This window comes from Nerophis ophidion, linkage group LG10 (assembly GCF_033978795.1).
Source record: "Nerophis ophidion isolate RoL-2023_Sa linkage group LG10, RoL_Noph_v1.0, whole genome shotgun sequence".
In the NCBI taxonomy this organism is placed as follows: Eukaryota; Metazoa; Chordata; class Actinopteri; order Syngnathiformes; family Syngnathidae; genus Nerophis; species Nerophis ophidion.
The window spans coordinates 72,801,949-72,818,300 of record NC_084620.1 but is presented as its reverse complement, the minus strand read 5'-3'; the positions used below and the strand labels follow the sequence as shown (position 1 = coordinate 72,818,300).

Sequence of the window (16,352 nt, the reverse complement as noted above, 5' to 3'; positions counted from 1 at the left end):
CATGAAGGTCTGTCATCACAGTGGAAGCAACACAACATGAAATGATGAAAAGGTGGACACACCCAACTAAATTGTCTGGAACTGAGGACTGACATGAAGGTCTGTCATCACAGTGGAAGCAACACAACATGAAATGAAGAAAAGGTGGACACACCCGACTAAATTGTCTGGAACTGAGGACTGACATGAAGGTCTGTCATCACAGTGGAAGCAACACAACATGAAATGATGAAAAGGTGGACACACCCGACTAAATTGTCTGGAACTGAGGACTGACATGAAGGTCTGTCATCACAGTGGAAGCAACACAACATGAAATGATGAAAAGGTGGACACACCCGACTAAATTGTCTGGAACTGAGGACTGACATGAAGGTCTGTCATCACAGTGGAAGCAACACAACATGAAATGAAGAAAAGGTGGACACACCCGACTAAAGTTGAGGATCTTGGAGACGGACTCGGAGATGAACAACATTTTCGCCCGGTCACAACTCACAACTAACAGGAAACCGTCGGCAACCTGGAAGAAGAATGAAGACGTGGTCACATTGGAGGGTGAGGGTCTTTGAAGAAGGTGGGAGGAGCCTACCCTGAACAGAAGGTGCCTGAGGTCCTCATGACCCAGGATGGGAGGCTTGCGGCCAGCGTCTGCAAAGGTGCTGCCTGACCCGGCTGGAAACAGCATTTTTAGAGAAAGCCCCCAAGTGAGCAGAGCCAAGTAAAAAGTCTACCTTTTAGCGCTTTCAGGTGTTGCACGGCTTTACGCAGCACGCTCAGCTTGTCCGGTTTTGCTGCCATGGGCTGACACGCGGGGATCATGGCGGACAACTCCTCGATGAGGTTGTTCATCTTGTCTCGCCGACGCTTCTCAATCTGCCGGTGAGGCTGCCTGCAAGTGCATTTACTTCTTAGCAGAGTAGACATCAGCAACCACACAAACAACTTGCACTGAGCCTGGTCTATAAAATCCGCTACACCTCCCTGATACCCAAGTACATGTCAAACTACTTCCTTAACGCAAATGAGCACCATAACCACAACACCAGGGGGAGCTCCACAAAGCACATTAAACCCAGATTCCCATCTAACAAAGGTCTTAACTCATTCTCATTCTATGCCACATCAATGTGGAATGCACTCCCAACAGGTATAAAAGTGCATCTCTATATTCCTTCAAAACCGCTCTAAAACAACACCTCCAGGCAACTTCAACACTTTACTAATACCCTCCTCCATTCACATCCCATCTCCCCGGATTGTAAATAATCAAATGTACTTCTAATGTATATACTTGTTCTTATGCTATGTGAACTGACTATGTTCACTGCTGGCTGTACATATCCTACTAAATAAGACCTACACTGTTTCAATGTTGATGCAATTGTTGATGACTGAAGTACTGATATCAACCAAAGCTCCTCATCCCACCCCCCGGATTGTAAATAATGTCAATAATTCAATGTATATACTCTGATGATGAACCTGTGTGATGACTGTATTATGTTGATAGTATATATTTGTACCAGGAATTGATGAACGTGGACCCCGACTTAAACAAGTTGAAAAACTTATTGGGGTGTTACCATTTAGTGGTCAATTGTAGGGAATATGTACTGTACTGTGCAATCTACTAATACAAGTATCAATCAATCAAAAAAAGACCTCATAGTTGCAGGTTCGATCCCCGCTTCCCCCATCCTAGTCAATGCCGTTGTGTCCTTGGGCAAGACACTTTACCCGCCAGTTCCCAGTGCCACCCACTGCTTGAAATGTAACTTAGATATTGTCTTTCACTATGTCAAGCACTTTGAGTCTTTCACTATGTCACTATGTCAAGCACTTTGAGTCTTTCACTATGTCAAGCACTTTGAGTCTTTCACTATGTCACTATGTCAAGCACTTTGAGTCTTTCACTATGTCAAGCACTTTGAGTCTTTCACTATGTCAAGCACTTTGAGTCTTTCACTATGTCAAGCACTTTGAGTCACAAGAGGACAAAGCGCTATGTAAATATAATTCACTTCACTATAATTCACCATTTTCTAAGAGGACAACACATGTTGTGTGGCGCTCACTCACGCCGCCCCTGTGTGGCGCTCACTCACGCCGCCCCTGTGTGGCGCTCACTCACGCCGCCCCTGTGTGGCGCTCACTCACGCCGCCTCTGTGTGGCGCTCACTCACGCCGCCCAGATGTTCATTGTTCAATTATTTAAAGATTTCCCTTTCAGTAACCCCTTTTTTTGTCCCCATGACGTCAAAAGTCCCCTAAAGTGACTTTGTAAACAGAGCGATGTCCCCAATAAGTAAGCATTGCCAGAACACACACACACACACGCACACACACACACACACACACACACACACACACACACACCTGAAGCATTGCATTTTGGCCTGTTGGTCCTCTCCTTCAGACCTGCAAATGTAAAGTGTATGTTTACAAATGTAAAGAAGTGTATGTTTACAAATGTAAAGAAGTGTATGTTTACAAAAGTGTATGTTTACAAATGTAAAGAAGTGTATGTTTACAAATGTAAAAAAGTGTATGTTTACAGGCGTAAAGAAGTGTATGTTTACAAATGTAAAGAAGTGTATGTTTACAGATGTAAAGAAGTGTATATTTACAAAAGTGTATGTTTACAAATGTAAAGAAGTGTATGTTTACAAATGTAAAAAAGTGTATGTTTACGGATGTAAAGAAGTGTATGTTTACAAAAGTGTATGTTTACAAATGTAAAGAAGTGTATGTTTACAGACCAAAAATAATCCAAAGTGTACCTGGTGACAGTGCCATCCATATCCAAGTGAAGACCATGGCTGCAGGGTCAGGGTCAGGGACACACACACACACACACACCTGATGTCAAGTAGGTAGAGTTGATGCAGCAATTAAAAGGGCGGAGCTTACTGTAGGACAGCGTCTGATCTTTCGTCCAAATCACCTTTGCGCTTCCTTGGCAGGTCGGCGGCCGTTGGGTCGGGTCCTTCCTCCTCCACGGTGCCACCTGATGATGTAAGCATGCACAAACAAAATGGCCAACCTTGAGTCAGTGTGGCCAAATAACGCAGCCTGAATGCATCCAATAACGCAGCCTGAATGCATCCAATAACGCAGCCTGAATGCACCCAATAACGCAGCCTGAATGCACCCAATAACGCAGCCTGAATGCACCCAATAACGCAGCCTGAATGCATCAAATAACGCAGCCTGAATGCATCAAATAACGCAGCCTGAATGCATCAAATAACGCAGCCTGAATGCATCAAATAACGCAGCCTGAATGCATCAAATAACGCAGCCTGAATGCATCAAATAACGCAGCCTGAATGCATCAAATAACGCAGCCTGAATGCATCCAATAACGCAGCCTGAATGCATCCAATAACGCAGCCTGAATGCATCCAATAACGCAGCCTGAATGCATCCAATAACGCAGCCTGAATGCATCCAATAACGCAGCCTGAATGCATCAACTAACGCAGCCTGAATGCATCAAATAACGCAGCCTGAATGCATCAAATAACGCAGCCTGAATGCATCAAATAACGCAGCCTGAATGCATCAAATAACGCAGCCTGAATGCATCAAATAACGCAGCCTGAATACATCAAATAACGCAGCCTGAATGCATCAAATAACGCAGCCTGAATGCATCAAATAACGCAGCCTGAATGCATCAAATAACGCATGCAGACGCTTTGATTGATTGATTGAGACTTGTATTATTAGATTGCACATTACAGTACATCTTCCCCAATAAGTTTAGCAACATGTTTAAGTCGGGGTCCACCTTCGTCAATTCATGGTGCACACACACACACACACACACAGACACAGACACACACACACAGACAGACACTCAGACAGACACACACACACAGACAGACACACAGACACAGACACTCACACAGACACACACACACACAGACAGACACACACACACACACAGACACACAGGTAGTTGTTGCTAGTGCTCCCAGATGCTGAGGTATGATGCTAGCATGTTGCTGGTGTGTGTTTGACAGCCGCAGTTTAGTCGCCAGCAGCAACAATGACTTCCTCTTTGACAAGCGGTAGTAAATGGATGGATGTTTGAAATTGCGCGTGAAAAGTTGTCCTCATTGCCGCCCTCTGCTGGCCGACAGCAACATTGCTCCACTGCTCTACTGACCCACTTTTTGCGCCTCGTCGTTGAAAAAGAAAGCAAAAAGACGTCAAATCAAATGTTGTATTTATCACATGGAGGCTTTTTGGGGGACATTTGTCGTCATGGTTACAGTCACGTGACTGCGTGAGGAATGTCTGCCAGGTGATGCGCGCCCCCGCTATGCGACGAGAACGAGCCCGTAGTAGGAAGTGTGAATGGCGGCAAAGCATCACGACATTTTACCGGCTTGGTCGCCGAACTTTTAGCAGCTTCAGTCGGCAAGGAGTCCAGCACATCGGCCGCTTGTCAAAAAGACAGAAATAAAAGTTGCACTTGTAGAAATACCAAAACAAAAGTTACACTGGCGACAAAATAAGTCAATTCTCCGCATTGGAGTGAAACAAGTTAACACTTCCTGTTTGACTCTGCCGGAAAGTGTCAGGAATGATGAAAAAGTGGCTGCTAATGCTAATTGAGCTAAGCGGGCTTGTAGCTTACCTGCGCCGCGGTGTGATGTCCCTTCTGAGCCGCCGTCACACATGCTCTCTGGGGCCGGATGCCCAAGCATGTGCAGGACCACCAGGGTGGAGGAGACAAGGGTGGCGGAGACCAGGGTGGAGGAGACAAGGGTGGAGGAGACACACTCAAAGTGTGGAGGAGACGAGGGTGGAGGAGACACACTGAAGAAGTGTGGAGGAGACAAGGGTGGAGGAGACACACTGAAGAAGTGTGGAGGAGACACACTCAAAGTTTGGAGGAGACACACTGAAGAAGTGTGGAGGAGACAAGGGTGGAGGAGACACACTGAAGAAGTGTGGAGGAGACACACTCAAAGTGTGGAGGAGACACACTGAAAAAGTGTGGAGGAGACACACTGAAAAAGTGTGGAGGAGACACACTGAAAAAGTGTGGAGACAGACTGCAAAAGTGTGGAGAAGCCAGCAGACTAAAGCAGTAAATGAGACAGGAGGAGCGCCGCCAAGTTGTATAATTGACATCATTTCCCCTCGTATATATTTGTTTTAGAGAGGCGGAGGACCAGAAACGTGAGCGTCCTTCAGGAAACATGTCGTCTCCTCCTCCCGCTTTTAGTCTTTCATTCATGGCCGCCTGATGACGTCACTCCGCTGCTTTATTCCCCGCCTGGAATTAGCCGGCACACTTGCACGTGACGTCCCGTCTACATTGTTCCAATTCCCCTTGAACGCCGCATCAGTCCACGTCTTGGGATTGTAAGACACACTCACTAAATAAACACAAATGGACGCTCCTTCTATGACTAACACGCACATCATGAAGATTCACATCAGTACTTCAAATGTTTTAAAGAAGATTCACATCAGTACTTCAAATGTTTTAAAGAAGATTCACATCAATACTTCAAATGTTTTAAAGAAGATTCACATCAGTACTTCAAATGTTTTAAAGAAGATTCACATCAGTACTTCAAATGTTTTAAAGAAGATTCACATCAATACTTCAAATGTTTTAAAGAAGATTCACATCAGTACTTCAAATGTTTTAAAGAAGATTCACATCAGTACTTCAAATGTTTTAAAGAAGATTCACATCAATACTTCAAATGTTTTAAAGAAGATTCACATCAGTACTTCAAATGTTTTAAAGAAGATTCACATCAGTACTTCAAATGTTTTAAAGAAGATTCACATCAGTACTTCAAATGTTTTAAAGAAGATTCACATCAGTACTTCAAATGTTTTAAAGAAGATTCACATCAGTACTTCAAATGTTTTAAAGAAGATTCACATCAGTACTTCAAATGTTTTAAAGAAGATTCACATCAGTACTTCAAATGTTTTAAAGAAGATTCACATCAGTACTTCAAATGTTTTAAAGAAGATTCACATCAATACTTCAAATGTTTTAAAGAAGATTCACATCAATACTTACATTTTTTTAAAAGAAGATAGAGAATAATACAAAAGCATGCTTTAAAGAAGATAGAGAATACAAAAGCATGTTTTAAAGATAGAGAATACAAAAGCATGCTTTAAAGAAGATAGAGAATACAAAAGCATGTTTTAAAGAAGATAGAGAATACAAAAGCATGCTTTAAAGAAGATAGAGAATACAAAAGCATGTTTTAAAGAAGATAGAGAATACAAAAGCATGTTTTAAAGCATGTTACCATGAATCGATGAAGGTGGACCCCGACTTAAAGAAGTTGACAAACTTATTGGGGTGTTACCATTTAGTGGTCAATTGTAGGGAATATGTACTGTACTGTGCAATCTACTAATACAAGTATCAATCAATCAAAAAGAAGATACATAATAATCCAAAAGCATGTTTAAAGAAGATAAGAATCATGTTTGAATGAGGTAATAAGCGCGTCAGTGGGCGCTGTAGTGCGTGTCTTCATAAGAGTGTCATAGACGATGAGAAGATGTCTCACTCTGACATGTAAGCGCTGGAGTTGAAATCAAATATAAATGACATTTTCTCCACTCGATTGAGTCATGTGAGTTGTTCGGGGTGGATTAAAGACAAACTTTACTTCACACTGCGACCATGACACCTTTCTAAAGGGAACTATGATCAATGTTACCGTCCAGGGACAGAGTGTAGGGCAAAGTCCAAGTGAGTGTTCTCTGCTGTATTAGACGATCTGTGGCCCTCACCTACATAGTAATGTGAGAACCTCGCACGAGACTTTACATAAGCGCGAGGGCTGCACGTGCCAGCCAGGAACGTGTTGACCTACTTATTATATAACTGCTCTGGTCACGTGACCGCTAACCCACTTCAAAGTCCGGCTGGAGAGAAAGTCACCTACATTACACCACCTTTTTACACACACACATATATATATCTACATAAAGTCACCTACATTACACCACCTTTTTACACACACATATATATATATCTACATAAAGTCACCTACATTACACCACCTTTTTACACACACATATATATATCTATATAAAGTCACATACATTACACCACCTTTTTACACACACATATATATCTATATAAAGTCACCTACATTACACCACCTTTTTACACACACATATATATATCTATATAAAGTCACCTACATTACACCACCTTTTTACACACACACATATATATATCTACATAAAGTCACCTACATTACACCACCTTTTTACACACACATATATATATCTATATAAAGTCACATACATTACACCACCTTTTTACACACACACATCTATATAAAGTCACCTACATTACACCACCTTTTTACACACACATATATATATATCTACATAAAGTCACCTACATTACACCACCTTTTTACACACACATATATATATCTATATAAAGTCACATACATTACACCACCTTTTTACACACACATATATATATCTACATAAAGTCACCTACATTACACCACCTTTTTACACACACATATATATATATCTATATAAAGTCACCTACATTACACCACCTTTTTACACACACACATATATATATCTACATAAAGTCACCTACATTACACCACCTTTTTACACACACATATATATATCTATATAAAGTCACATACATTACACCACCTTTTTACACACACACATCTATATAAAGTCACCTACATTACACCACCTTTTTACACACACACATATATATATCTATATAAAGTCACATACATTACACCACCTTTTTACACACACACACATATATCTATAAAGTCACCTACATTACACCACCTTTTTACACACACACATATATATATCTACATAAAGTCACATACATTACACCACCTTTTTACACACATATCTATATAAAGTCACCTACATTACACCACCTTTTTACGCACACACATATATATATATCTATATAAAGTCACCTACATTACACCACCTTTTTACACACATATATCTATATAAAGTCACCTACATTACACCACCTTTTTACACACATATATCTATATAAAGTCACCTACATTACACCACCTTTTTACACACATATATCTATATAAAGTCACCTACATTACACCACCTTTTTACACACATACATATCTATATAAAGTCACATACATTACACCACCTTTTTACACACATATATATCTATATAAAGTCACCTACATTACACCACCTTTTTACACACACACATATATATATAAAGTCACCTACATTACACCACCCTTCTACACACACACATATATATATCTACATAAAGTCACATACATTACACCACCTTTTTACACACATATATCTATATAAAGTCACCTACATTACACCACTTTTTTACACACACACATATATATATCTACATAAAGTCACATACATTACACCACCTTTTTACACACATATATCTATATAAAGTCACCTACATTACACCACCTTTTTACGCACACACATATATATATATCTATATAAAGTCACCTACATTACACCACCTTTTTACGCACACACATATATATATATCTATATAAAGTCACCTACATTACACCACCTTTTTACACACATATATCTATATAAAGTCACCTACATTACACCACCTTTTTACACACATATATCTATATAAAGTCACCTACATTACACCACCTTTTTACACACATATATCTATATAAAGTCACCTACATTACACCACCTTTTTACACACATATATATCTATATAAAGTCACCTACATTACACCACCTTTTTACACACACACATATATATATAAAGTCACCCACATTACACCACCTTTCTACACACACACATATATATATCTATATAAAGTCACCTACATTACACCACCTTTTTACACACACACATATATATATCTATATAAAGTCACCTACATTACACCACCTTTTTACACACACATATATATCTATATAAAGTCACCTACATTACACCACCTTTTTATACACACACATATATATCTATATAAAGTCACCTACATTACACCACCTTTTTACACACATATATATATCTATATAGTCACCTACATTACACCACCTTTCTACACACACACACATATATATCTATATAAAGTCACCTACATTACACCACCTTTTTACACACACATATATATATCTATATAAAGTCACCTACATTACACCACCTTTTTACACACACATATATATCTATATAAAGTCACCTACATTACACCACCTTTTTACACACACATCTATATCTATATAAAGTCACCTACATTACACCACCTTTTTACACACACACATATATATATATCTATATAAAGTCACCTACATTACACCACCTTTTTACACACATATATCTATATAAAGTCACCTACATTACACCACCTTTTTACACACACACATATATATATATATATAAAGTCACCTACATTACACCACCTTTTTACACACACACATATATATATCTATATAAAGTCACCTACATTACACCACCTTTTTACACACACACATATATATATATCTATATAAAGTCACCTACATTACACCACCTTTTTACACACACATATCTATATAAAGTCACCTACATTACACCACCTTTTTACACACACATATCTATATAAAGTCACCTACATTACACCACCTTTTTACACACACATATATATATCTATATAAAGTCACCTACATTACACCACCTTTTTACACACACATCTATATATATATCTATATAAAGTCACCTACATTACACCACCTTTTTACACACACATCTATATCTATATAAAGTCACCTACATTACACCACCTTTTTACACACACACATATATATATATATCTATATAAAGTCACCTACATTACACCACCTTTTTACACACATATATATCTATATAAAGTCACCTACATTACACCACCTTTTTACACACACATCTATATCTATATAAAGTCACCTACATTACACCACCTTTTTACACACACATATATATATCTATATAAAGTCACCTACATTACACCACCTTTTTACACACACATCTATATATATCTATATAAAGTCACCTACATTACACCACCTTTTTACACACATATATATCTATATAAAGTCACCTACATTACACCACCTTTTTACACACATCTATATCTATATAAAGTCACCTACATTACACCACCTTTTTACACACACATCTATATCTATATAAAGTCACCTACATTACACCACCTTTTTACACACACATATATATATCTATATAAAGTCACCTACATTACACCACCTTTTTACACACACACATATATATCTATATAAAGTCACCTACATTACACCACCTTTTTACACACACACATATATATATATATATATATATATATAAAGTCACCTACATTACACCACCTTTTTAGACACACATATATATCTATATAAAGTCACCTACATTACACCACCTTTTTACACACATATATATATCTATATAAAGTCACCTACATTACACCAACTTTCTACACACACATCTATATCTATATAAAGTCACCTACATTAAACCACATTTTTACACACACATATATATATCTATATAAAGTCACCTACATTACACCACCTTTTTACACACACATCTATATAAAGTCACCTACATCACACCACCTTTTTACACACACACATATATATATAAAGTCACCTACATTACACCACCTTTTCACACACACACATATATATCTATATAAAGTCACCTACATTACACCACCTTTCTACACACATATCTATATCAATATAAAGTCACCAACATTACACCACCTTTTTACACACACATATATATATCTATATAAAGTCACCTACATTACACCACCTTTTTACACACACACATACATATCTATATAAAGTCACCTACATTACACCACCTTTTTACACACACGTATATATATATCTATATAAAGTCACCTACATTACACCACCTTTTTACACACACACACACACACACACATGTATATCTATATAAAGTCACCTACATTACACCACCTTTTTACACACACACATCTATATCTATATAAAGTCACATACATTACACCACCTTATTACATCTATATACACATGTATCTACACGTGTGTATATATATATATATATATATATATATACACACATATCTACATGTATATACACACATCTATATCTATATATACATATATCTATATCTATATTTACACAAATCTACATGTATGTATATACACACACTTCTATATCTATATATACACACATCTACACGTATATATATACACATATCTACATGTATTTATATATACACATATATACATGTATGTATACACACATCTATATATACACATTTACATATATACACATATCTACATGTACTGTATATATATATACATATATGTGCATGTATATATACACACACATCTATATATACACATATTTACATGTACATATATACACATGTCTACATGTATATATACATATATGTGCATGTATATATATATACATATATCTACATGTATATATACATATATCTACATGTATATATACACATATCTACATGTACATATACACATATGTACATGTATATATACACATATCTACATGTATATATACACATATCTACATGTATATATACACATATGTACATATATACACATATGTACATGTATATATACACATATGTACATGTATATACACACATATGTACATGTATATATACACATATGTACATGTATATATACACATATGTACATGTATATATACACGTATATATACACATATGTACATGTATATATACACATATGTACATGTATATACACACATATGTACATGTATATACACACATATGTACATGTATATATACACACATTTGTATAAAAAAGTCATTAGGTTTGAGGTCAATGGTTGATTTGACATGTGTGTCAGACCTATGACTCTGACACACCAACATGTGTGTCAGACCTATGACTCTGACACACCAACATGTGTGTCAGACCTATGACTCTGACACACATGTTGGTGTGTCAGACCTATGACTCTGACACACCAACATGTGTGTCAGACCTATGACTCTGACACACCAACATGTGCGTCAGACCTATGACTCTGACACACATGTTGGTGCGTCAGACCTATGACTCTGACACACCAACGCCCTGCAAATATTGTAATAAGACTCACATCACAGTCCTTTGCGGCTTCTTTTATTCTGAAATCCACATTCTGACTGGTGATGTCATCCAGACCCCCGTCAGAATCACTTAACCATTCATTTGTGCTGCAAAAAACAATGATATTATAGTTTTTAGGTCATTAACCTTTTATAGTTTTAATGGTATGAACATGTAATTGTCATACCTATTTGTGTCTATTATAGTTTGTATGATATGAAAATGTTATTTTGCATAACTACTTTGTCTATTATAGTTTGTATGGTAGGACTAGGAACATGTTGTCATAACGACCCCAACTCGTCACAAATGGTTATGATGATTTTCTGTTGTTGTGCTTTTTATTGTTATGGGGCTGGTTATGAATAATAACAGGTTACTAACATAAAAACTATAATAGACAAAAAACAAAGAAAGGTGACAAAGTGGGCTGGATGACATCATTAGAACAATTATTTTACTGGAACGCCACAAACTACATTTTTACTCACCACATAAAATAAAGCGGCGGACCACGTAAATCAGCAGACCACAAAAAAGGATGCACCTGACCACATAAAATGTTGCGGCAGGCCACTTACAATAAAGCGGCGGACCACGTAAAGCAGCAGACCACAAAAAAGGATGCACCTGACCACATAAAATGTTGCGGCAGGCCACTTACAATAAAGCGGCGGACCACGTAAAGCAGCAGACCACAAAAAAGGATGCACCTGACCACATAAAATGTTGCGGCAGGCCACGTAAAATAAAGCGGCGGACCACGTAAATCAGCAGACAGCCAAAAATGTGACTGACCACATAAAATGATGCAGCAGGCCACTTACAATAAAGTGGCCGACTGCGTGAAAAAATCGGCTAGCCACTTAAAATGGGCGGACCACAAAAAATGATGCGCCTGACCACGTAAAATGATGCGGTGGGCCACTTCAAACAAAGTGGCAAGACACCCCTAATAAAAGCGGCGGACCACATAAAATGATGTGGCAGGACACACTAAAACGTTATGAGGGGCCACATAAGAGGATGACGAGGAGGCAATCCACCTAAAAATGCGGGGAGACACATAAAATAAAGCAGCAGGCCACGTCAAAGGGTACCACGGGACCCACTAGAAGGTACCACGGGACACACAAGGAACTACGGGAAACATAAAAAGGTACCACAGGACACATAAAACGGTACCATGGGAAACATAAAAAGGTACCACGGACACATATAAAGGTACCACGGGACACATAAAAAGGTACCACGGGAAACATAAAAAGGTACCACGGACACATAAAAAGGTACCACGGGACACATAAAAAGGTACCATGGGAAACCTAAAAAGGTACCACGGACACATAAAAAGGTACCACGGGACACATAAAAAGGTACCATGGGAAACATAAAAAGGTACCATGGGAAACATAAAAAGGTACCACGGACACATAAAAAGGTACCACGGGACACATAAAAAGGTACCATGGGAAACATAAAAAGGTACCACTGACACATAAAAAGGTACCATGGGAAACATTAAAAGGTACCACTGACACATAAAAAGGTACCACGGGAAACATAAAAAGGTACCACTGACACATAAAAAGGTACCATGGGAAACATTAAAAGGTACCACTGACACATAAAAAGGTACCACGGGACACATAAAAAGGTACCACTGAAACATAAAAAGGTACCATGGGAAACATTAAAAGGTACCACTGACACATAAAAAGGTACCACGGGAAACATAAAAAGGTACCACGGACACACAAAAAGGTACCACGGGAAACATAAAAAGGTACCACGGACACATAAAAAGGTACCGTGGGAAACATAAAAAGGTACCACGGGAAACATAAAAAGGTACCATGGGAAACATTAAAAGGTACCATGTGAAACACTGCATCCCACACTTTGCATTAGACTTGGTGATGCATGGCTTAGTAGAAGCTGCTCGGCCATGGAAACATTCCATGAAGCTCTCTGCGTACTGTACCTGGGCTAATTGGACTGTCACAGGTGTTTTGGAGGTGTGTAGCAAGTGACTGTGCAGAAAGTCTTTGCACTATGCTGACCTCTCTGTCACTTGAAGCTCTCTGCGTACTGTACGTGGGCTAATTGGAAGGTGACATGAAGTCTGGAGCTGTGTAGCAAGTGACTGTGCAGAAAGTCTTTGCACTATGCTGACCTCTCTGTCACTTTACCTGGCCTACCACTTGCTGGCTGAGTTGCTGTTGTTCCCAAACTCTTCCCCTTTCTTAGCATAAAGCCAAAAGTTTACTTTGGAATATTTAGGAGCAAAGAAATTTCAGGACTGGATTTGTTGCACAGGTGGCATCCTGTGACAGTTCCACGCTGGAAATCACTGAGAGCGGCCCATTCTTTCACAAATGTCTGTAGAAACAGTCTCCATGCCTAAGTGCTTGATTTGATACACTGGGCCACGTGATTAGTGATTCTCAACATTTGGATGGCTGGCCAAATACTTTTGGCAACATAGTGTATGTTGCCATCCAAGCATTGTTATCATGGACGCCCCTGCTTATTTCGTGTTACAACAGCGTGGCTTCATAGTTAAAGAGTGCGGGTACTAGACTGGCCTGCCTGTAGTCCAGACATTGAACATGTGTGCAGGCTAAAATATGAGGCAGGAGACTGTTGAACAACTTAAGCTGTACATCAAGCAAGAATGGGAAAGAATTCCACTTCAAAAATGTGTCTCCTCAGTTACTGAGTGTTGTTCAAAGGAAAGGCCATGTAACACACTGGTAAAAATGCCTTTTTTAACATGTGTTGCTGCCATTACATTCTAACTTCATGATTATTTGCAAAAAAATAATAAATACCATGAAATATCTCTTGGGCTTCACGGTGGCAGAGGGGTTAGTGCGTCTGCCTCACAATACGAAGGTCCTGCAGTCCTGGGTTCAATCCCAGGCTCGGGATCTTTCTGTGTGGAGTTTGCATGTTCTGCCTGTGACTGTGTGGGTTCTACTCCGGGTACTCCGGCTTCCTCCCACCTTCAAAGACATGCACCTGGGGATAGGCCCCTCCCACCTCCAAAGTCATGCACCTGGGGATAGGCCCCTCCCACCTCCAAAGACATGCACCTGGGGATAGGCCCCTCCCACCTCCAAAGACATGCACCTGGGGATAGGCCCCTCCCACCTCCAAAGACATGAACCTGGGGATAGGCCCCTCCCACCTCCAAAGATATTCACCTGGGGATAGGCCCCTCCCACCTCCAAAGTCATGCACCTGGGGATAGGCTCATCCCACCTCCAAAGACATGCACCTGGGGAGAGGCCCCTCCCACCTCCAAAGACATGCACCTGGGGATAGGCCCCTCCCACCTCCAAAGACATGCACTTGGGGATAGGCCCCTCCCACCTCCAAAGTCATGCACCTGGGGATAGGCCCATCCCACCTCCAAAGACATGCACCTGGGGATAGGCCCCTCCCACCTCCAAAGACATGCACCTGGAGATAGGCCCCTCCCACCTCCAAAGTCATGCACCTGGGGATAGGCCCATCCCACCTCCAAAGACATGCACCTGGGGATAGGCCCCTCCCACCTCCAAAGACATGCACCTGGGGATAGGCCCCTCCCACCTCCAAAGACATGCACCTGGGGATAGGCCACTCCCACTTCCAAAGACATGCACCTGGGGATAGGCCCCTCCCACCTCCAAAGACATGCACCTGGGGATAGGCCCCTCCCACCTCCAAAGACATGCACTTGGGGATAGGCCCCTCCCACCTCCAAAGTCATGCACCTGGGGATAGGCCCATCCCACCTCCAAAGACATGCACCTGGGGATAGGCCCCTCCCACCTCCAAAGACATGCACCTGGGGATAGGCCCCTCCCACCTCCAAAGACATGCACCTGGAGATAGGCCCCTCCCACCTCCAAAGACATGCACCTGGGGATAGGCCACTCCCACTTCCAAAGACATGCACCTGGGGATAGGCCCCTCCCACCTCCAAAGATATGTGTACCCTGCCTACCGCCCGATTGTAGCTGAGATAGGCGCCAGGGCTCCGCGTGACCCCAAAAGGGAATAAGCGGTAGAAATGGATGGATGGATGAAATATCTTGTCTTTGCAGTCTATTCAATTGAATATAAATTGAAAAGGATTTGTTGTATTCTCTTTTTATTTAACATTTACACCAGCTGACTACTTCACTGCTTGTGTACTTTGTACAAGACCTAGTGTT

General features: G+C 40.0%; 1 protein-coding gene across 1 annotated transcript; it reads right to left on the bottom strand.

The window, feature by feature from the left end:
* Positions 1–218: 218 nt before the first annotated feature.
* LOC133561266 (basic helix-loop-helix ARNT-like protein 2) lies at positions 219–4,978 on the bottom strand. The gene is made up of 7 exons (XM_061914625.1): positions 4,652–4,978; positions 2,914–3,010; positions 2,784–2,822; positions 2,380–2,421; positions 735–892; positions 593–675; positions 219–523 (listed from the first exon to the last, which is right to left on the bottom strand). Exons 1-7 carry the CDS (start codon positions 4,719–4,721, stop codon positions 251–253), a joined length of 762 nt encoding a protein of 253 aa, XP_061770609.1. The 5' UTR covers positions 4,722–4,978; the 3' UTR covers positions 219–250.
* Positions 4,979–16,352: the final 11,374 nt, after the last annotated feature.